The sequence below is a fragment of the Liolophura sinensis genome, chromosome 8 (assembly GCF_032854445.1).
Source record: "Liolophura sinensis isolate JHLJ2023 chromosome 8, CUHK_Ljap_v2, whole genome shotgun sequence".
NCBI classification, from domain to species: domain Eukaryota; kingdom Metazoa; phylum Mollusca; class Polyplacophora; order Chitonida; family Chitonidae; genus Liolophura; species Liolophura sinensis.
Genome location: NC_088302.1, coordinates 2,907,978 through 2,932,292, shown reverse-complemented (window position 1 = coordinate 2,932,292; position 24,315 = coordinate 2,907,978). Strand labels below are relative to the sequence as shown.

General features: G+C 39.6%; 1 protein-coding gene across 1 annotated transcript in view; it reads left to right on the top strand.

Moving 5' to 3' along the window:
- LOC135472406 (GRAM domain-containing protein 2B-like) overlaps nucleotides 1–24,315 on the top strand; it is a 94,011-nt gene that overhangs the window by 63,876 nt on the left and 5,820 nt on the right. Inside the window, exons 5-15 of the mRNA XM_064751895.1 lie at nucleotides 5,878–6,000; nucleotides 12,854–12,896; nucleotides 13,766–13,853; nucleotides 17,045–17,148; nucleotides 18,011–18,106; nucleotides 18,662–18,739; nucleotides 19,120–19,155; nucleotides 19,806–20,115; nucleotides 21,313–21,370; nucleotides 22,174–22,215; nucleotides 23,410–23,520. Coding sequence (XP_064607965.1) covers nucleotides 5,878–6,000; nucleotides 12,854–12,896; nucleotides 13,766–13,853; nucleotides 17,045–17,148; nucleotides 18,011–18,106; nucleotides 18,662–18,739; nucleotides 19,120–19,155; nucleotides 19,806–20,115; nucleotides 21,313–21,370; nucleotides 22,174–22,215; nucleotides 23,410–23,520 — 1,089 coding nt within the window. The remainder of the gene's footprint in view (nucleotides 1–5,877; nucleotides 6,001–12,853; nucleotides 12,897–13,765; nucleotides 13,854–17,044; nucleotides 17,149–18,010; nucleotides 18,107–18,661; nucleotides 18,740–19,119; nucleotides 19,156–19,805; nucleotides 20,116–21,312; nucleotides 21,371–22,173; nucleotides 22,216–23,409; nucleotides 23,521–24,315) is intronic.

The window sequence follows — 24,315 nt, the reverse complement described above, 5'->3', positions numbered from 1 at the left end:
TGGTAAAGTATTGATAAATGTCTTAGCTGGTTCAAACAACTAGCTGACTTGGCATAAATTCCCCATTACATGGTCTTGGCGGCAAAGCCGTCCCTGATACATAATGTTGGTAGGTGGATTCCAGCTAGTTAGGTTGCATGCGACATGTAAGTTGAAAGGTTTGGTAGGTACCTGCTGAAGGGCTGTTGTTAACCTTTATTCCTGGGACTCTGGTTTCATCCCTCCTTGAGCCATTGCGATGATTGACTTGGAACAGCCTTATTGGTTGACAGCAGATATACAAACGTCTGTTTTCATACATAGATTCTTGTTTTACAGTCCGATACAAATACATACATCATTGTCAGGGCATGTATTTGTGAAATCTTGAGCTAAATAAACTACATGTACACTGAAATGACTAAAGCAGGCTTGTTTTGTAGAATGGGTGTTCTCAGGGTCCTCGCATGACAAGATATCGGCACCGGAACCGGTGATGTAAGCGATGTGCCATTAACTCCACGTTGATGTAACCCTTGCCTGATGTGGTTCCTAGTCAAATTTATCAGTTGTCTTCCATCTCCGATCTTGCGGCATCTGTTAAATGGTTTTCCATTAAACATGTGCTAGCGGACTAGATAAAGGTGTTGGTTTGTAGCCAGCTCAGTTGTTGCCTTGGGCCCCTTATTGGACCTTTGGGGGTGGCCGACAGTAACGGTGATCTAAGTTCTACACAGAGGAAGAATTTCCTTTGAGATTACAGGAGCAGCCAAGTGGTGCATATACATGATGCCCATTCAGACAGAGTTACCTGGTGTGCTTTTTTCTGGGCCCACTGGTTTGTGTTTTTTTATCAGCTACCTTCAGTTCTGGGCTCACTGGTGTGTGTTAGGTGTATCAGTTACCTTCAGTTCTGGGCTCACTGGTTTGTGTTAGGTGTATCAGCTACCTTCAGTTCTGGGCCCACTGGTTTGTGTTAGGCGTATCAGCTGCCTTCAGTTCTGTACCCACTGGTTTGTGTTACGTGTATCAGCTACCTTCAGTTCTGGGCCCACTGGTTTGTGTTAAGTGTATCAGCTACCTTCAGTTCTGGGCCCACTGGTTTGTGTTAGGTGTATCAGCTACCTTCAGTTCTGGGCCCACTGGTTTGTGTTACATGTATCAGCTACCTTCGGTTCTGGGCCCACTGGTTTGTGTTAGTTGTATCAGCTACCTTCAGTTCTGAGCCCACTGGTTTGTGTTAGGTATATCAGCTATCTTCAGTTCTGGGCCCACTGGTTTGTGTTAGGTGTAGCAGCTACCTTCAGTTCTGGGCTCACTGGTGTGTGTTAGGTGATCAGTTACCTTCAGTTCTGGGCCCACTGGTTTGTGTTAGGTGTATCAGCTATCTTCAGTTCTGGGCCCACTGGTTTGTGTTAGGTGTATCAGCTGCCTTCAGTTCTGGGCCCACTGGTTTGTGTTAGGTGTATCAGCTACCTTCAGTTCTGGGCCCACTGGTTTGTGTTACGTGTATCAGCTACCTTCAGTTCTGGGCCCACTGGTTTGTGTTAAGTGTATCAGCTACCTTCAGTTCTGGGCCCACTGGTTTGTGTTAGGTGTATCAGCTACCTTCAGTTCTGGGCCCACTGGTTTGTGTTACATGTATCAGCTACCTTCGGTTCTGGGCCCACTGGTTTGTGTTAGTTGTATCAGCTACCTTCAGTTCTGAGCCCACTGGTTTGTGTTAGGTATATCAGCTATCTTCAGTTCTGGGCCCACTGGTTTGTGTTAGGTGTAGCAGCTACCTTCAGTTCTGGGCTCACTGGTGTGTGTTAGGTGATCAGTTACCTTCAGTTCTGGGCCCACTGGTTTGTGTTAGGTGTATCAGCTATCTTCAGTTCTGGGCCCACTGGTTTGTGTTAGGTGTATCAGCTGCCTTCAGTTCTGGGCCCACTGGTTTGTGTTAGGTGTATCAGCTACCTTCAGTTCTGGGCCCACTGGTTTGTGTTAGGTGTATCAGCTACTTTCAGTTCTGGGCCCACTGGTTTGTGTTAGGTGTATCAGCTACCTTCAGTTCTGGGCCCACTGGTTTGTGTTAGGTGTATCAGCTGCTTTCAGTTCTGGGCCCACTGGTTTGTGTTAGGTGTATCAGCTACTTTCAGTTCTGGGCCCACTGGTGTGTGTTAGGTGTATCAGCCGCCTTCAGTTCTGGGCCCACTGGTTTGTGTTAGGTGTATCAGCTACTTTCAGTTCTGGGCCCACTGGTGTGTGTTAGGTGTATCAGCTACCTTCAGTTCTGGGCCCACTGGTTTGTGTTAGGTGTATCAGCTACTTTCAGTTCTGGGCCCACTGGTGTGTGTTAGGTGTATCAGCTACCTTCAGTTCTGGGCCCACTGGTTTGTGTTAGGTGTATCAGCTACTTTCAGTTCTGTACCCACTGGTTTGTGTTACGTGTATCAGCTACCTTCAGTTCTGGGCCCACTGGTTTGTGTTAGGTGTAGCAGCTACCTTCAGTTCTGGGCTCACTGGTGTGTGTTAGGTGATCAGTTACCTTCAGTTCTGGGCCCACTGGTTTGTGTTACATGTATCAGCTACCTTCGGTTCTGGGCCCACTGGTTTGTGTTAGTTGTATCAGCTACCTTCAGTTCTGAGCCCACTGGTTTGTGTTAGGTATATCAGCTATCTTCAGTTCTGGGCCCACTGGTTTGTGTTAGGTGTAGCAGCTACCTTCAGTTCTGGGCTCACTGGTGTGTGTTAGGTGATCAGTTACCTTCAGTTCTGGGCCCACTGGTTTGTGTTAGGTGTATCAGCTATCTTCAGTTCTGGGCCCACTGGTTTGTGTTAGGTGTATCAGCTGCCTTCAGTTCTGGGCCCACTGGTTTGTGTTAGGTGTATCAGCTACCTTCAGTTCTGGGCCCACTGGTTTGTGTTAGGTGTATCAGCTACTTTCAGTTCTGGGCCCACTGGTTTGTGTTAGGTGTATCAGCTACCTTCAGTTCTGGGCCCACTGGTTTGTGTTAGGTGTATCAGCTGCTTTCAGTTCTGGGCCCACTGGTTTGTGTTAGGTGTATCAGCTACCTTCAGTTCTGGGCCCACTGGTGTGTGTTAGGTGTATCAGCCGCCTTCAGTTCTGGGCCCACTGGTTTGTGTTAGGTGTATCAGCTACTTTCAGTTCTGGGCCCACTGGTGTGTGTTAGGTGTATCAGCTACCTTCAGTTCTGGGCCCACTGGTTTGTGTTAGGTGTATCAGCTACTTTCAGTTCTGGGCCCACTGGTGTGTGTTAGGTGTATCAGCTACCTTCAGTTCTGGGCCCACTGGTTTGTGTTAGGTGTATCAGCTACTTTCAGTTCTGGGCCCACTGGTGTGTGTTAGGTGTATCAGCTACCTTCAGTTCTGGGCCCACTGGTTTGTGTTAGGTGTATCAGCTACCTTCAGTTCTGGGCCCACTGGTTTGTGTTAGGTGTATCAGCTATCTTCAGTTCTGGGCCCACTGGTTTGTGTTAGGTGTATCAGCTACCTTCAGTTCTGGGCCCACTGGTTTGTGTTACGTGTATCAGCTACCTTCAGTTCTGGGCCCACTGGTTTGTGTTAGGTATATCAGCTACCTTCAGTTCTGGGCCCACTGGTTTGTGTTAGGTGTATCAGCTACCTTCAGTTCTGGGCCCACTGGTTTGTGTTAGGTGTATCAGCTATCTTCAGTTCTGGGCCCACTGGTTTGTGTTAGGTGTATCAGCTACCTTCAGTTCTGGGCCCACTGGTTTGTGTTAGGTGTATCAGCTACCTTCAGTTCTGGGCCCACTGGTTTGTGTTAGGTATATCAGCTACCTTCAGTTCTGGGCCCACTGGTTTGTGTTAGGTGTATCAGCTACTTTCAGTTCTGGGCCCACTGGTGTGTGTTAGGTGTATCAGCTACCTTCAGTTCTGGGCCCACTGGTTTGTGTTAGGTGTATCAGCAACCTTCAGACTCAGGCTTCCTCCACCAATAGATACACCAGATTCTTCAGTAGTTGGCATTAAAAGCAAATGGAATAAGTGTAAGCCATATTGAACACACATCAAGCAATGGAGCCAAGATGGATTGAAGAATTTATTCAGGATTTTGATATTCAGTATTTTGGGTACATGTACATGAAAGACTGCCTTGTTCATTGTATATCAGTGTGCACGTCTACTCTGTAATGATATTTGTCTGGGATATGGCCAAATTGTATTTCTTTCCATCTGATCATTAATAGAGGAATGCAAGATCAGGAGCTGAAATTCATATGTTCAGTGCTGCAAGTCAGTTTTTTGTGCATAATTAAGAACACTTGCTTCTTGGTGTAGTACAAATTTCAGTGGCCTAAAGTGGAACAAAATGCTTTTTTCCGCTGTTATGTAAGTATATCTGACCTTCCTCATACATTTGTGCTGCTGCAGGTACTGGTGTGTTATTGAACAAAATATGATTGCCCAGATTGAACACTACAGACATGTGAGCCTTGGACCATTCCTGGGCCAAGTGCCACATGTCTTGTGTTAGAACCACTGGTCATGGGGGCCAGTGGTTCTAACACAGATATGTGAGCCTTGGACCATTCCTGGGCCAAGTGCCACATGTCTGTGTTAGAACCACTGGTCATGGGGGCCAGTGACAGCTGTGCAGTAACAAACTCTACATGAGCATGCATGAACAGTTTTCTGTTAAGGTTTACCGCATGGATTCTCTGCCTTTGTCACCTTTGTTGTGGTCAAGGGCTAATATGTTTAGTGACAATTTGAATCATTGGATGAGTGAACATAAATTATAAGCACTGATTTGTAATATACATAAATATCCCCTATGTCCTGTCAGGAAGGTTGATACTGAATTGCCAGAGGCTTCGTAGTCACTCTTGCATTATTTCTCTCTCATTTGACTATCTCTTCATGGATTTCCATGGCAACATGAATGTAAAGTGAAGTGTGTTCTTAATTCGGATACATGTGAAGACTGTACATGAGAATTGTTAATGTTTGTGATATGAGTGCCACATGTTTAATTGTTCTTAATTGAGATACATGTGAAGGCTGTACATGAGAATTGTTAATGTTTGTGATATGAGTGCCCTGTGTTTAATTGTTCCTAATTGAGATACATGTGAAGGCTGTACATGAGAATTGTTAATGTTTGTGATATGAGTGCCCTGTGTTTAATTGTTCCTAATTGAGATACATGTGAAGGCTGTACATGAGAATTGTTAATGTTTGTGATATGAGTGCCACATGTTTAATTGTTCTTAATTGAGATACATGTGACGGCTGTACATGAGAATTGTTAATGTTTGTGATATGAGTGCCACATGTTTAATTGTTCTTAATTGAGATACATGTGAAGGCTGTACATGAGAATTGTTAATGTTTGTGATATGAGTGCCACATGTTTAATTGTTCTTAATTGAGATACATGTGAAGGCTGTACATGAGAATTGTTAATGTTTGTGATATGAGTGCCACATGTTTAATTGTCTATTGGCTGTTCTAAACTATTATAGTAGCATGTCCTTGAGACATGTATCGGCACTTTTATGACGGTACTGAATTTTATTTCAGTGTCATGCTTGCGTGCAAAGCGTGTAGGGATTATTGATGGGCAAAGCTTGTCAGGATTATTGATGGAGAAAGTATTCATTATAACCCTTAGAGAATTAACCACATGGCGCAGTCTAATCTTGTCAGATATTCAACTGTAAATCTGTGGGGTAAGAGCTGGTTTTGAACTGATGTTGTCTCTGCCTGCACAGTGGTCTGAAAGCCATGTATCTTAAATAATTGTGTCTGTGTCCTTTGCATGCTTTGCTTATTACAGATTATCTTTATTTCAGATTATCTCCCTTAGTGCCTTATAATAGATTACATTACCCGCCTGCTGACTTCTATTTTGTTTCATGTAATTTCAGGCGGTCGCTGACTGCACCCTCCACACCGGACATTGGCTCCAAGTCATTTGAAGGCACACCCCCGTCCTTTGACAATGTGACCACTCAGATCCTCATCTCCAGTGCCAAAACTGGACTCAAGAAGTGAGTAATAATTTTATGAACCTAAAACAAGTACCAGTATAGGCTGTATTCCACAATATGGGGCCTTGTCAAGGAACATAACTGGTATCATAACTGGTATCGGTCCTGTGATTCTGGTGTATGTGGTAGATCACAGGCATTCAGGTGTATGTGGTAGATCACAGGCATTCAGGTGTATATGGTAGATCAAAGGCATTCAGGTGTATGTGGTAGATCAAAGGCATTCAGGTGTATGTGGTAGATCACTGACATTCAGGTGTATGTGGTAGATCACAGGCATTCAGGTGTATGTGGTAGATCACAGGCATTCAGGTGTATATGGTAGATCAAAGGCATTCAGGTGTATGTGGTAGATCAAAGGCATTCAGGTATATGTGGTAGATCACAGACATTCAGGTGTATAAGGTAGATCAAAGGCATTCAGGTGTATGTGGTAGATCACAGGCATTCAGGTGTATGTGGTAGATCACAGGCATTCAGGTGTATGTGGTAGATCACAGGCATTCAGGTGTATGTGGTAGATCACAGGCATTCAGGTGTATGTGGTAGATCACGTGCATTCAGGTGTATGTGGTAGATCAAAGGCATTCAGGTTTATGTGGTAGATCAAAGGCATTCAGGTGTATATGGTAGATCACGGGCATTCAGGTGTATATGGTAGATCACATGCATTCAGGTGTATGTGGTAGATCACGTGCATTCAGGTGTATGTGGTAGATGACAGGCATTCAGGTGTATGTGGTAGATGACAGGCATTCGGATGTATGTGATAGATGACATGCATTCAGGTGTATGTGGTAGATTACAGGCATTCGGATGTATGTGGTAGATCACATGCATTCAGGTGTATGTGGTAGATCACATGCATTCAGGTGTATGTGGTAGATGACAGGCATTCGGATGTATGTGATAGATGACAGGCATTCAGGTGTATGTGGTACATGACAGGTATGAAGGAGTATGTGGTACATCACAGGCATGCAGGTTTTATCTTTATTTTCCAGGTAAACTGTTACAGTCAATCTTGAAGATACATGTACACATTTTTACAGAGAACCTGTAAGAAGCGCAGAAAATATTTATACTCTGCCTTTCCATGACAACTTTATTATAAGTAGGATCACTCTAATAATTATAGGAACATAAACAGATACGGGTGCTGTTGGGATAAATCATCGCTACTGGTCACGTACACGAGAAACTTCCTGCCGTATGAATGCCTTAGCAGAACCAGCGAGTTTACATGGACTTCCTATCAACTTAACTTGTGTACTATTATAACAGAGATAGTAAATGTCCTGATGTGTATGTTAAGACCCGGGCACACTTGTACGAAGCCTTCTCAACGTTACGAGCATGGAATTACCACGGCAACCAAGTGGACTCTGGTACAGAGAAAAAATGCTGTTAACAAAATAGACTGAATAGAAAACGTTCATGATGGTCATGTACAGACTGGTCTTCATAAAGCAATTTTTACGCTTCCTCTTAAAAATCCGGAAATCAAATACTCAGAGGAGAGTCATGAAAGTCACAGGCTACATGGAGTGTGAGAACCCTCAGGTTGAGTACAAAACTGCCGGTAGCTCTGTCTGTGCATAAGTTTTGAATATTCAGATCAGTCTTGAAAGCGAACCCAATCCATTCATTGATGATTTCTCTGTAATAACATTCATCGATGATTTCTCTGTAATAACTAATCTAATTATTGTATTTTTAAAAAATGTTTTTTGCAGGTTCATTTTGTGTAACCTGAGATTAAGTTTGAAAACGAGCTTGAAGAGTGAATAAGATTTGCATTTATAATGATTTTCTTAATTTTGTGATTGGTCAATGGTTTCTCTGCAATAACTACTATATAGCTGTGCCAAACATTGTCTGAATTTGGAGCGATTATAGCCAGCCTTGTTTTTATTCATTTATTTTTGTGGTTGTCTTTTTTATGCCTAATGAGATTTATGTGTACCTGTCAGTTGTTTGTCCTTGCTTACATTTAGATATAAGTTATGAGCATAGCCCAGGGAGTGTGAAGTATTGTTTGTATTTTCATGATGTCAGTAGGGTAAAAGTTTGGTGGTGAGGGAAATGTTGTGTACATTTCATTTATCTCTTACTTAGGTATGTGTTATAAATTGGGTTAGCACCAATACATATAAACCTGCCTGCTGTCGGTAGACGTATTTGTGCCTGCATGTAGTTCAGACCCATTTCTTCCCTTTGCCTTGCTTTACTACATATACAGCTCTCTCCCCCCTCCCCCAGCCGAAGGAAAAATTAGACCGTAAAAAAAAATTATTTTAATTCAATTAATAAAACTAAATTTTAACTTAGTGTCAGTTTTTCATATAGACCACAAATTATTATGTTAATTACAGCATATGTTCATTAAGGTTGTACCTGTGTGCCACCTGTGTTGTCAAACACAGTTACAGTGCTGTTAATTACAGGTGTGGTGAGGCATAGATAAGGTCACCTGATGGGGTACCTGGAAACACAACAACTGATGTAATATCATGCTATATATATGTCACATTGTGATAGACAGAACATCAGTCCTCAGTGTGCGCAAGTTTGTCAAATAGCTACACTACAGGTGTTGTGTCAAGATAACATATATGCTCTATATGCCATGTATTTATTTGAAACTTTTTGAGGTGTTTACATTTAAATTATACAGTGCCTGATTAAATGTGAGTTTAGAAATAAGGTGTTCTAGATAAATCACATATCTCTACGTGTGGGAAGAATGAATGCTACCTGATTGAAGGTGTACATGTGGTACCATGAGAACAGTTCATGATTGTGTTCATTGGCTGAAACCATTAGGGTTGATGCTAAACCAGTCAAAATGAAATCACTGAAAATAGCTGAAATGTCTGAAGAAAAAAACTAAAGATAGACTAAAGACTTCATTGCAGAAGTGTATTTTAATCGTAGGGCAGGCTGTGTGGGCCATTCTCACATACAGATTGATAGCAAACTTATATCTCTGGATTAATATTTGTCTGTTACTTTGCTCTAGTAAAGATTTTAAATAAATATTATCTTCCAGTATCAGTTTTAGAGGTCACTGGGCACCATTAGGGTCAAGGCCACACAGATTTTGGTTGAGGGTGGGGGTTCACATACAGTGTCACAGTCATGTAAAATGTAGGCCAAACCACAATACCACACGATCATAGAAGGCCCTACATAAGAAACCATGCAGGGGACTGCCGGCTTTTACAACAACAACAGGAATGCCTAGCCAAGCATTTTTCACATTAAAGCATTGTGTAACTGAGGTACAAGAACTGGTGGTAAACATGTGTGGAATGGTGACACAGCCCTAGATCTGTGTTGCTCTGGGAGCCTGTGGTGTCATCAGGGTCAGACATGCCTGTGGCAGCGTGTAAGGAGATCTGTGGTTGTAAGCCTGCCATGGATAGCAGCTATATCTGACTGATCCAGGTGTACAATTACTCAGGGGCTATCAGGGCAGTAGGTAAGCTATGCAGGTAATCCATTCACTTAACACAACCACTCCAAAATGGCCTCATCTCTCCTACATGTAGATCTTCCTGTATAATCAATTATGCACACTCGGCTTTACAGTAATTTGTAATACATTACTTGAATCTTCATTGATGCTTTTGTTGTTTTAATGTTTATACTGATCAGAGTATCGTACCATTTTCATCTGAATTCCTTAAATATGTTAAATACTCAGATACGTGTATTTTGGAGCATAATTTTGTTATATCACAATAACCTAAGAGTCTTGGTTTTATCCCATGTGTACTCATTGATATTTTGGTACATAAAGTTTACTTATATTTCATGATATTTTTTTTTGAAGTGTGCATGGGGCTCACACTAGCTCAGGTTAATATGAGGTACCTAATAGTGTACAAGCCTCTCAGTTATACATATTTTTCAAAAAATGTAGTTATGGTGAATTTGTTATATTGGAGTATTATGCATAAACAGATATCTTGATTTTATATACAGATTGGGAAACCAGTTGGCAGCCATTTGCTGGCTGTTCTATCTGTGTCTAACACTATGTTTTGCTTAGTGAGGGAAGAGAAAAGCGCAAAGAGGCTAGGAGGCACGTGAAGCGATATAGCAGGTCTCAAATAAAACAGTGATTTTATGTAACTTTATACTTACATGTAAAAAGAACTAAAAGTCACCTGGTGAAACTGTATTAAAGTGAGGTGAATGCTTCTGGTGTGTTTTTTGGTGTAACAGAAGCTAATTATAGCAGTAACATTGTATAAGCAGAGTTCCCAATTTTTTTTGGACAATGTGATTTTCCATTAGGTTTGGAACAAAGAGAGCTTTTATATTAGTAAGATTTGAATGTCCATTATATATGCTGACTTAAGAAGAAACCGGAATGCTGAGACCTATCTTGTGCAAGTTTCTCATTCATACCGTAGCTTATGAAACTTGCAGTGTAATAAGGAAATATAATTTATGTGTGTATTTTTATATACTGGTGTCAAGGGTTATAGTGTAGCATGGCCTTGTGTAGCATGGCCATGTCTGGGGAACTGCTTCACGTACCTGAACAGGTATAATCTTTCTTCACTGGGTTTGAACTAACAGAAGAGAAGCCAAATGAAAACAAGCCACATCTAATATTTTAAACATGGCCAGTTTTGTGATACTTGTATGTGTTTGTTTATACACTGTATTTGAAGTTTCACTACTCTTGAATGTTAGATATAGAATAAATCTCCATTCAGTAGATGGTATTTCGTTTCAAGGTGATGTCTGCTATTGTTATGGTGAATGCAAAACTCTGATGATAGGAAAACCGCACTTGTGCTGTATAAGCAAAAGATGCTCCAAAGTCAAATATTGCTGCTGACTTTCGGGTTTAACATGAGGTGTTTGTAAATTTATTAACTTTACAGTGAACCCTTCACCACCCACCCCCACGCCAAAAGGAAAACTCTGCGTCATTGTTTTCAACCAGCTCTGTAGTATGGGGACCACCACCAAGTGAGATGGCAACATAAGGCTGGAAGAGGATGCAGCCATCACTACAAGGCCCACTCTGGAATATTTCATATATATTTTTGATCTGAAATCTCTATAGGGTTGATGTAGGTTGATGGCATGTAATGAAATGGGCGAGGATGTCTTTTCTCCTTTCACTTCGGGTTAGGGCCACGTCAGTAATTAGATGCTGAGAAGAGTTGGATTATACACATGTGGGCATCGTGTTTACTTATCTGCTTGCCCCGGGTATAGCCTGTGGGGCAGAGAATTCTATATTTTCGTCTATGATATAACCTCTCCAGGTGAGAAATGTGACCTCAAGTGCTGTAGATAAATCAGAGGGACACTCATTAACTGTGTCACGCAGGCTAAATGAGCTGTCTTTGATGTTGGAGCAGGATGTGGGGTGGGGTTATTATTGATAACTGAGCCATTTTAAGAGGTTAAACTGTTAGCAGCTCTCCTTACATTTAATATGATATGGCAGTATATGTTTTGTTGAGATGAGTTTATCAGGTTAGCTTTCACAGGCTGCCTCTCAGTAGTGATGTCGTACGCTGGTGCTCATTAAACGCAGGTGGAGATGTAATTGGCTTATGTAACAAAGGTAGCACTTCATGTTGACGTGAGGAATTTAAAGAGCCTCTTCAGCAAAGTGCGCAATTCATCAGAAATGTGTAATTGTGACAAATCACAGAGCTCAAGTAGACAATATTATTGTTCACAAAGAGACTTTTTTTGCTCAGTGAGATGAAACCTTTAACGTTGATGCATTGTAAGCAATATTATGTTTGCATCTCATAGTTACCTTGTCTTGCAACAACTGCGTCTAGGTGTACATCCATGTTTGATGAAGTCACAATTGATTCTGTGTGCAAGTGGTATGGACCGTTCTAATTTTCCAGAATAAAATTGTTTTGTTGACTAATGGATAAACCATGATTTAAACAAGTAAATGATTGTTGGCTGTGTTGTGAATGGTTTAATTTTTCTGGACTCGCAGTATTACATGATAAGGTATCTCTGTAAGCCATATTTCTGTGTGTTTGTTGGAGCTGCACTGCAAGAACATTGTATCTTATGTTTAGGCATAGTCCCCTTCACTTCCCCTACAAGGTATTTTAATGTTTTCTGAGGTAAACATATGTGACTGAAGAAAAGGATCATTTGATACCAATGAATCCATACCAACATCATTTTATGATTAAATTGATCATTTAATATCTCGTACAATTGCAGTGATATTCTGAAGGATATTAATATACTGAAACACACATATTAAAAAATTCTAAATGTTTCCATTAGAACAGAACTTAAGTATAAATCTGGCAACATATTTTAAAGTGATGTGTGACCATGGTATTAAAATGCTAACGGCATAGCCAGTAGGTCTGCCATCAACTGATGATGGTCGTTGGTTTCCCCCAGCCTCTCTCTGGTTTCCTCCCACCATAATGCTGGTCGCCGTGGTATAAGTGAAATATTCTTGAGTACAGTGTAAAAATAAATAAAATAAATAAATATAAGATGGGCCCCTGATTACTGAACATTTTACTTTCCTCTCCTTTTGCCAATTAAACATAACACTAGCACATACAGTGTGTTCATAGTCACTTAAACTTAATCTTTTTGTGAATAAAACCTGGTTTCTTGTTTTTCTAGCACATCATATCATATTTTAAATAAACAAGCATTAAAATGATAACCTATATGCATTATAAGATAAATGTATGACAGCTGATCTAGTTGGATAGGTGTGCTAGTTGGAGCTGTGAAAGCCTAGTATTTTGTTTGTGCTGCACCCGAGGTAATGACGTGTTGTCTAGCCTTGTGCATTCACAGATTGTTTTCTCTATTCAAGCTCAAGTCCAGTGATGGCTGGCAGTAGAAAGACATCTGTTAAGGTAAGATTTCCTTCACTATTTCTTGTAGGATGAAAACTGAACGACATTTTGCTGACCAAAAGACCAAAGCAAAATTTGTGTCATGTACTTACTCTTAATGAAGGTGAACTCTGAACCATTTAGCATTGAAGAAGGCAACTTCTGGTAGGAGACAAATGGGGCCTGTCCACTGTTCGATCATTTCAGACATAGGTCTAACAGTGTCTTCTTTGTTTGTGATTCCAGCGTAATATCTGATATTATCCTACATGGTGGACAACCAAAATTGCAGTATTATACACATTCATTATTTATGTAAAAAATGCATGTAAAAAAAAACAACCAAAAGCTGCTTTGATTACATGTGTGAAAATTAATTAACTGAAGAAAACAAATTTTTAACTGCTTTTTGGAATGGCCCCTTTGTCTTTTTGTGATGTTTGGAGAGGAAGGGAAGGTTATTTGACTTTTCAGTTTGTGTATCTATGAAACACCAGAGAACATCTAGAGGCTACTGGAACACTCTTATCCATTCTTATGGTCTAATTGAAGAGTGGTATGAGTTTAGGATTGTTTCACCTTGGTAAAACATGAAGATTGGTTTCGAAAGGGGTTGGCTGTTACTTTATCTGGTAGACACAGATATATGGATCCACACCTGTAAAATCATGCACTTTACATGTATGTACTTGTAAAACAGCATTGAAATCATCTGCCTGAAACCTTGTATATGACAGAATGGAATAATACTAAAACTCTGAAGCAAACAAGATGAAAAGGTATAGGTGTGGTCATGAGCTACCCCATTTAGTTTGCAACTTGGTTAAAGAAAAGTGTCAACAGGGAGTACTCGAGCACTGGTGTGATGTTTGACCCTCTTCTTCTTTCAGGAAAATGCACCCAGTTGTAGCAAGTCCAGGAGTGAGAAATTCCACAAACTGTTCAAGCGCGTTCCTGAAGACGAAACTCCTATTGACTGTAAGCAAACTCCAATGTATTGGATGCAGACATACTTACCGTATTCAACTTAATAAACCTCCAACCTATTGGATGTAAACAAACTGACCGTATTCAACTTATTAAACCTCCAACCTATTGGATGTAAACAAACTTACCGTACTCAACTTATTAAACCTCCAACCTATTGGATGTAAACAAACTTACCGTACTCAACTTATTAAACCTCTAACCTATTGGATGTAAACAAACTGACCGTACTCAACTTAATAAACCTCCAACCTAGTGGATGTAAACACACTTACCGTATTCAACTTAATAAACCTCCAACCTATTGGATGCAAACAAACTTACCGTACTCAACTTAATAAACCTCCAACCTATTGGATGTAAACAAACTTACCGTACTCAACTTAATAAACCTCCAACCTAGTGGATGCAAACAAACTGACCGTACTCAACTTAATAAACCTCCAACCTAGTGGATGTAAACACACTTACCGTATTCAACTTAACAAACCTCCAACCTAGTGGATGTAAACAAACTTACCGTACTCAACTTAATAAACCTCCAACCTATTGGATGTAAACAAACTTACCGTACTCAACTTAATAAACCTCCAACCTAGTGGATGCAAACAAACTTACCGTACTCAACTTAATAAACCTCCAACCTATTGGATGTAAACAAACTTACCGTACTCAACTTAATAAACCTCCAACCTAGTGGATGCAAACAAACTGACCGTACTCAACTTAATAAACCTCCAACCTAGTGGATGTAAACACACTTACCGTATTCAACTTAACAAACCTCCAACCTAGTGGATGTAAACAAACTTACCGTACTCAACTTAATAAACCTCCAACCTATTGGATGTAAACAAACTTACCGTACTCAACTTAATAAACCTCCAACCTAGTGGATGCAAACAAACTGACCGTACTCAACTTAATAAACCTCCAACCTAGTGGATGTAAACAAACTTACCGTACTCAACTTAATAAACCTCCAACCTAGTGGATGTAAACACACTTACCGTATTCAACTTAACAAACCTCCAACCTAGTGGATGTAAACACACTTACCGTAGTCAACTTAACAAACCTCCAACCTAGTGGATGTAAACAAACTTACCGTATTCAACTTAACAAACCTCTAACCTATTGGATGTAAACACACTTACCGTACTCAACTTAATAAACCTCCAACCTAGTGGATGTAAACACACTTACCGTATTCAACTTAACAAACCTCTAACCTATTGGATGTAAACACACTTACCGTAGTCAACTTAACAAACCTCCAACCTAGTGGATGTAAACAAACTTACCGTATTCAACTTAACAAACCTCTAACCTAGTGGATGTAAACAAACTTACCGTATTCAACTTAACAAACCTCTAACCTATTGGATGTAAACCAACTTACCGTATTCAACTTAACAAACCTCTAACCTATTGGATGTAAACACACTTACCGTATTCAACTTAACAAACCTCTAACCTATTGGATGTAAACACACTTACCGTATTCAACTTAACAAACCTCTAACCTAGTGGATGTAAACCAACTTACCGTATTCAACTTAACAAACCTCCAACCTAGTGGATGTAAACAAACTTACCGTATTCAACTTAACAAACCTCTAACCTATTGGATGTAAACAAACTTACCGTATTCAACTTAACAAACCTCTAACCTATTGGATGTAAACCAACTTACCGTATTCAACTTAACAAACCTCCAACCTAGTGGATGTAAACCAACTTACCATATTCAACTTAACAAACCTCTAACCTAGTGGATGTAAACCAACTTACCGTATTCAACTTAATAAACCTCCAACCTATTGGATGTAAACAAGCTTACTGTATTCAACTTAACAAACCTCTAACCTATTGGATGTAAACACACTTACCGTAGTCAACTTAATAAACCTCCAACCTATTGGATGTAAACAAGCTTACTGTATTCAACTTAACAAACCTCTAACCTAGTGGATGTAAACACACTTACCGTATTCAACTTAACAAACCTCTAACCTAGTGGATGTAAACAAACTTACCGTATTCAACTTAACAAACCTCTAACCTAGTGGATGTAAACACACTTACCGTAGTCAACTTAATAAACCTCCAACCTATTGGATGTAAACAAACTTACCGTATTCAACTTAACAAACCTCTAACCTAGTGGATGTAAACAAACTTACCGTATTCAACGTAATAAACCTCTAACCTATAGGATGTAAACAAACTTACTGTATTCAACTTTATGAACCTCCATCCTGTGGTCTACCAACTTACCATACCTCCAACCTATTGGATGTAAACAAACTTACCGTATTCAACTTAACAAACCTCCAACCTATTGGATGTAAACAAACTTACCGTATTCAACTTAATAAACCTCCAACCTATAGGATGTAAACAAACTTACTGTATTCAACTTCATAATCATCCATCCTATTGGCTGTAATCAAACTGGCTGTAATCAGACTTCTTATTCATCTTTATAAACTTCCATCCTGTTGCCTGTAATCAAACTGACTGTAATCAAACTTCGTATTCATCTTTATAAACTTCCATCCTGTTGCCTGTAATCAAACTGACTGTATTAGGCACCACTGTCTGCAAAACCTCCAGTGCACTTCAGGAGCAATTTCATAAAAATAAAAACCTCGCTACATATGTTTGTTCTCAGTTCAACTGTTGAGGTTTGTTTAAACAACAGCTGTTTCAGTTCCGCATACAGTATTTGACTTTGATAATTCTTCTCTTGACTGCCTCATTTGTTTGTGCGTTTTCATTTATCAGTATTTATTCAAATTAACTTTTACATTAAATCTACATACTCTAATTTTTCTTAGAGTATAATTTTTTTTATTATCATTTTGATCATAATTGTATGCTCAATACATACATTCATTTATGATATATATGAAATACATCATCATGACAACTGATTAAGTCATTATTCTGTGTCTCATGACATTTAGTTGTTACGCATGTAGTTCGCTCATGATGTATCCTGTATTCATTGTATAACTGAAATATTCCTAAGAATCATCTCCAGCAGAAGTTAATTAAATAAGTACAGGTAAGTCTTCAAATTGTCTAGGATCATCTGTTTCCTGTGTCACATTTATATGGTTCCTATCTTTTTGCACCAATATCATATGTAGATTTGTTTGTGTCTCTCCCTACAGATTATTCCTGTGCCTTTCTGGGTGATATACTTTTACATGGAAACCTTTATGTCTCTCCCAACTGGATTTGCTTCTACTCAAAAATCAGGGCTCGTGGCCGACAAGTAAGTCATTTAAACATCTCCATTGTCACAATTCACAGGTGTGGCTTGTTGTGAGTCAAGTTGGTACCATCATAATTCATTGTTCCGTTCTAGCAAAGTCTTTCTTGTATTTACAGAGGGTTGGATCTGTTTCAGTTTGTATTTCATGATACGAAAGCTGAAATCTTTTTGATCAACCCATACATGTAGACTGATCATAATGTAAAACATAGAGACTCCAAAAAATACTCAGGTTGCACATTTGACATTCCAATATTTTCTTTTTGATGTACACTGCATGAAGAAACCACAAGTTGACTGCAAACTGTCCCACATTTTCTGAAGTCGCAGGGAAACTTTCTCACAGTGTCTCTTGAAATATAGGAAATTTGCTTTTCCATCTACGTGTATGGTACCCTTCTTGCTTCATGTGTCCACTATATCCGTCAACAAGGAGTACAGGAACAAAAGTCTCAAGTTATCCTATTTCCTCAGGCTTTTTGCTTATTTAGTAATATATAGGGCAACTTTGAATGTAATTTGTCCACCTCAATGTTTACTGTATGACAATAATTTATGTTTTGGTGGGTTTGCTTACATCAGTGTTTCACATAAAATGTAATCTTTTTCAGTCAAGGCTCAGTGTCCTCTTAAACACAACACTAGGTTATCATGTGAGAAAAGAAATGGGGTGTTATATCTGTCAGGCTCATTTGAAGGAAGCTATTTTGTCTTCTGGATAGCGTAAAACACCAATCAAAGAAATAAATAAATAAATTTTGAGTTTTGGAAGTGAAAAAGTCTTGAGTATGGTATACAGTTTATCTGTTTGGTTTTGAGGTTAGATTTTTAAGTGAGCTATCCTGGTACTGTTTTTGTTTAGGTGGAGATCCCCATGGAGAAGGTGGTCAACATCTCCCGTGAGAAGACCGCTCTTATCATTCCAAATGCCATTGGTATTCAGACTGCAGAGGAAAAGGTATCACTTCATAGAGGGGCTTTTGCAGGGAATTATATGTATATTCTCTGCTCTTTGTTTGTAAATTAAATGGTGACTTTAAGGAGTTATGTCCTCGCTCTGCCAATACAAGGTCATGTGATCAAGACTGTAAGTGTGACACATGCCTCCTGTTGTAAGATGGCGTGAGTAAATGGATCTAGGGCTCTGCTCAGCTTTCTTAACCCCCACATCTTTAATTGTGCTCTTAATCTAAACAAGCTACTATGCTTATGTATAATTTTCAAAAGGCATATTACATAGGAGCAATTCTTGTTGCTGAAAAAAGGTACAAATAATTAGTGGTTGCCATAGAAATATGTACAAAATTTCCACCAGTCCCGGTGACATGTGAAACAAAAGTTGTCTCTCAAAGCATCTTGTCATGAATAATGTACAGTAGGCTTAAAGCTGTCTGGAAATAAATTGCTGCTCTTCCAAAACAGGTTATGTGCTGCGCTACATGTTACCTCTTGTGATATGTGGAAACGTTCCTCTGACCATAATGAGCTTTGTTGTGTGTTTTTCCCTCTGCAGTATGTCTTTGGATCGTTCATGACACGGGACAGTACATACAAATTCCTCGTCAGTACCTGGAAGAAATCTCAGGATTCAGTAAGTGTTGACTCTTTGCTGTTTTTGCTTTGGCTGTGAATGTGCATTTTTATTTCAGTGTGTTTTATTGGATTTTTGTGCTTGGTTTTATCATGTGCAATACATCTAACCTGGCAATTTGTCCTCCATTTCTTTATTATCCTTTGTCATATTTGGGTGATCATTTCACTTTATAATCCACATGCTCAGACCATTATCTTGGACATAGTTCTTTACCTGTGCAAATCAATGTTTTGGTTGCATATTAATGCCGAAATATTAAAAACTAACTTTAGAAAGCTCTAACTCTGGAAATGAAGCAGAGGCAGTGTGTACAAACAAAGTAGCTAGTCATCTGGGTTGGAAAGGAGAAACTAAAACTTGCTTTTTGTTTTTTTCAGACAGACTCAACCAAGGATCAGAGTATTTCCTCTCCGGTAAGTATTCTTCAGCTCTCTTCAGATGTATAGTTAATGAAATGAGGCCTAAAATGAAAGCGTAGTCTACATCTAGGATCAAACAGTAAACACTGGTTTTCTTATGCATAACGTAATAGTATAGAACATTAGCTAATTCACAAACATTGTGGCAGGTTTACAGTGTGTCTTCACAAGCTGTGGTGTTCAGTCATTTTTATCGTTTGAACAAAAAGTTACCCTTGTGTCTTCACAAGCTGTGGTTCTTGCTCATTTTTATCAATCACAAATTGACAATAGCTGTGACTTGCTTGTATAAGATCATTACATAAATGGCCAAGGTTAAAGCTGGGAGGCCAGGGTAAAAGCTGGGAGCCCAGGGTAAATGCTGGTAGGCCAGGTTAAAAGCTTGGAGGCCAGGTTAAAAGCTGGGAGCTCAGGTTAAAAGCTGGGAGGCCAAGGTAAAAGCATTTGAGGCCAGGGTAAAAGATGGGAGACAGTCTGGGTTCCTTCTTGGTGTTCCCTCTCATTTCTTTCAACAGATTCTACAGTTTTTCAAAGAAAGGCTGCAAAGCGGAGAAACTCTGCTGCATATAGGTTTCAGTCACTATGACTTGAAAATATTCACTAAAATTTTGTTTTGTGTTTTTTTATATTTTTTTTTATTGCAGGAACCCTTCAAGGGGAATCTCTCTGAAATTTTTAGTCCCAGTGCCACGAGTTCACCGACGGAGAATAACAATGTGGTAAACTCTTCTGTGATAGACACCCCGCAAATTGCCAGTAGTGTGGCCATGCAGAATGGCCGCAGAGTGGGGCTTGACTCTTCAGACTCTGACCTCAGTATGTGTCCTGAATGTGGATTGGCTGACGAGACTGATTCCGACAGGGATAAGAAACACTCAGCTCGTCAGAATTCAGGTGACAAACCCTCAGTGGTGCAGAACAGCAGTGGACCCCATGTGCAGTATTTCACACAATGTGAGTTCAGGACCCTGTAAAATGGACCTCTTCTGATTATTGTAATATTTCATTTTTGAGAATGGTGTGGGGGAACATTATATATTTCTTAGCCGGAACACATTTTTATCCCATAAGTACATGTATATATTTGCTTACAGTAGAAGCCCTAGAAAGTCCAAATTTGATATTTCCTATTAGAGCTGGGGTCATTTCATTTAAGTTTCTAGTGTCTTTGGCATCCAGGTCTAAATCTTACCTCCAATGGCAAGTATACAATAGAAATTACACTGCATGAGGTGGCAAGTCAAATTTGGTTTGTATGCTCAATAAATCTAGTGGTAAACAAGATCCCTATTAAGACTTGGGTAGAGTGTCGGGGAGACGCAATGCCCAGGAGCCTCTCACAGCGTGGTGGCTGTTAGTTCAAGTCCAGCTCATGATGGGAATGTCTATGGACAAGTTGCAGATGGGTAGACAAGATTTGTACATGAACTGTAATTCTTCAATCTTTTTGCACGTTTGCAAGGTGTTCATTTAAGGATAGTCTGAAGGCATTATTCTGTGTTGACTGATAAAATTATATTTTTTATGAAGCCCTGAAACTGGCCAATCCAACCAAGTAGTTTTGTTTCTGAAATCAAATTAAAAATGCTGACTTCCTCAACAGCCATAAGTGGGAAGGCCTGACAGCAACCTATGGATGGTCGTGAGTTTCCACTGGGCTCTGCCCGGTTTCCTCCCAACATTATGCTGGTCGCCTTCATATAAATGAAATATTCTTGAGTATGACTTAAAACACCAATCAAATAAATAAATAAATCAAATTCAACATGCTCATAAATTGCATTGAAAATTTCTCTTTCAAATGCGAAAAGGTTGAATTGGGATACATGCAAAAACGTCTTTTTTGACCCAAAATTGTGTGTGCTTATGCACAAGTCTGAGGAGTGTTCTTCTTTGAAGCAGTACTCTCCACCTTGAGCAATCATTTGGTTTCAAAAGTAAAAATTTAAATATATTTTTCCCAATGAGAAGTGATTTGTGTATTGAATGTGGACCATGAGTAGAGAAACCATGTCTTACACCAGCATTGTACATATAAATACAGCTAGATGTCTGGCTTCACTCAGCAGTCTAAGTAAAAAATTCTGGTGTTACAGTTGTTGCTGTCTACTGATCCAAATAAAAAACTTTATCTCCCTTCTTTTATTACAGGTTTTCAATTCAACAAAACGTACGACGCAATATGCCATTTGTCATTAAAACTTCAAAGGTAAGGTTTGAGTTTTGTGATATTTTATTATTAAAATGATAGTCTCAGTCATGCATCACTTGGTTACTCAAGACATGACTTCTCTCTCTTCTTAGTCATGCGTCACTGGGTCACTCAAGACATGACTTCTCTCTAGTCTCGGTCATGCATCACTGGGTCTAGACGACTTCTCTCTAGTCTCAGTCATGCATCACTGGGTCACTCAAGACATGACTTCTCTCTAGTCTCAGTCATGCATCACTGGGTCACTCAAGACATGACTTCTCTCTAGTCTCGGTCATGCATCACTGGGTCACTCAAGACATGACTTCTCTCTGAATTGTCAGGAAGAGTTTGTTTTGCTTCTTCTAAAATTTGGGACAGATATTAGTAATGTTGAAAGTAGAATATTATATTTCTTTGCTAGCCTTTTGGAAAAGTAAAGATATGAGTATGTGGTTCATGAGATGGACTAACCATGTGAGAAAAAAGAAACTCAATGCTAGAATTACATATATGTTGGCTAAAATGAGCAGACCAGGTGTCCCAAATTTTAGAAGAAATAAGGTAAGTTCAGTATTCATCTTCCCCATCAATTACGTAGTCATCATAGTGTGGATTCTGAGCACCTGTATTAGTTTGTTACCATGGTAACTTGGATGTAGAATTGCCTACATTCAGTATGACGAAAGTATAAACCGTAATATGTCCATTGTCCAATTTATCATGTCTCACTAAAACAAATTGTCATAGCATCATCAACTAAAGCAGATAGCTACAGTGCTTGTAATGTGTATTAACGGGTTATGTTTTTTTTTCTGCAGAATTCCTCGGACCAGTTTTCTCCTGGCAATCTGTACTGTCATGTAAGTCAAGATTTGTGTAAGAATTTCTGTGCCACATTCTGTATTATCTACCACACCTGTATTACCTACATGTACCACACCCATCAGCGGTGTGACAATCAGCAAAACCAATCAAGGATATGGTTCAAATTTGCAATATTTGTCATGCCTGATTGACAACTCAGAAATTACACATTCTGTCGAACAGATTTGATCAAGCCAAATATATATGGTTACAAAGTAGCTCATCTGGTTGTAATTACTGTAATTTCAACCTACATTTCTGCATTGAGTGCAAACGTCCACGTTATCTTGACTGCATAGCCATAGATTCTTTGCAAATTCCTTTTTTCAGTTTCATCTCTAAGCGTTCCGTAAGAACGATGTTGCCTTTGAAGTTTTTGAATGTTCTTGTCTGGTATGTTTAGGCGCGTTTCAGCCAGCGTTCCCACACAAATCTGCACACTGTGCGTGATGTCATCTTCTCTAATTTTCCCCTCCTTGACATCTACCTTTGACAGTCATATCTGTAAACTGAAAACAATGATCTGCTGATCAATTTTAATTATATAGATGATAATGTAAAAAGTTCACCCAAATTTGGGTCAGTACCGCTGGTCCGAAGTTGAACTCTTTTCTGTGATGTATATTTCACCTTGTTCAGAAATGTTGCGCTTTGGCCTGAGGATGAAGGACTAGATTTTGCACTTTTTTGGGGTATTCAAACAGAATCTCCAACTGTGTGACACTGTCGTATCAAGTGTATTAAACTTGAGTCCAAAATTTTGGTTTGTTTCTTGCCATAGGCTTCAAACAAACCAATTTTTTAACTCTCGTTTAATAAACTGGATACTACAGAGTCACAAGTTGAAGATTCTCTGTGTAGAATCCATGACATACCCGACTCCTGCTACTGATAATATCTGCTCTAGAAAAAAACATCAAAATTTTGAATCAAATCAGAAAGAAATTCTTACTGGTTGCAAGGAAATCTTAAACAACTTGTTGTTGTTGCTAGATACATGTAAAAGCCTACTACCTGCATTCAGTGAAGTCTGGTGTGATGTGGGTGAAGTCTGGTGTGATGTGGGTGAAGTCAGGTCTGAAATCTGGTCTGATGTGGGCGAAGTCAGGTCTGAAGTCTGATCTGATGTGGGTGAAGTGGTTTCCGTGTTATATGAATGATGCTGACTCTGTAAACATTTGATATTTCAGGGTGTTGTTTTTGCTCATCTCGGCTGTTGCCCTCACATACAAACTGCTGCTACTTCAGGCAAAGTTAGAATCCCGGCATATTTGGAACGAAGTGGTCAAGTTTGAGCACAGGTCAGTACTGTATTGCATGGTACTGTATTACATGGTTGAGCACAGGCCAGCACTGTATTGCATGGTACTGTATTACATGGTTGAGCACAGGCCAGCACTGTATTGCATGGTACTGTATTACATGGTTGAGCACAGGCCAGCACTGTATTGCATGGTACTGTATTACATGGTTGAGCACAGGTCAGCACTGTATTACATGGTGCTGTATTACATGGTTGAGCACAGGTCAGCACTGTATTACATGGTGCTGTATTACATGGTTGAGCACAGGTCAGCACTGTATTACATGGTGCTGTATTACATGGTGCTGTATTACATGGCAGTATTTATGTTCTTGTGAAATACCAGAATTGCCTTCATAGATAGACAAAGAGTGGTATTTCTCACTGTATTATTTATCATGTGACAGAAGAATCTTATGTAACAGAAAAAAGGACAGTATCACAGTGTTGTGTATCATGTGTCACACATGTGAAAGACACAGTGTCACACATGTGAGACACAGTGTCACACATGTGAAAGACACAGTGTCACACATGTGAAAGACACAGTGTCACACATGTGAAAGACACAATGTCACACATGTGAATGACACAGTGTCACACAAGTGCAAGACACAGTGTCACACATGTGAAAGACACAGTGTCACACATGTGAAAGACAATGTCACACATGTGAAAGACACAGTGTCACACATGTGAAAGGCACAGTGTCACACATGTGTGAAAGACACAGTGTCACACATGTGAAAGACACAGTGTCACACATGTGAAAGACAATGTCACAAGTGTGAAA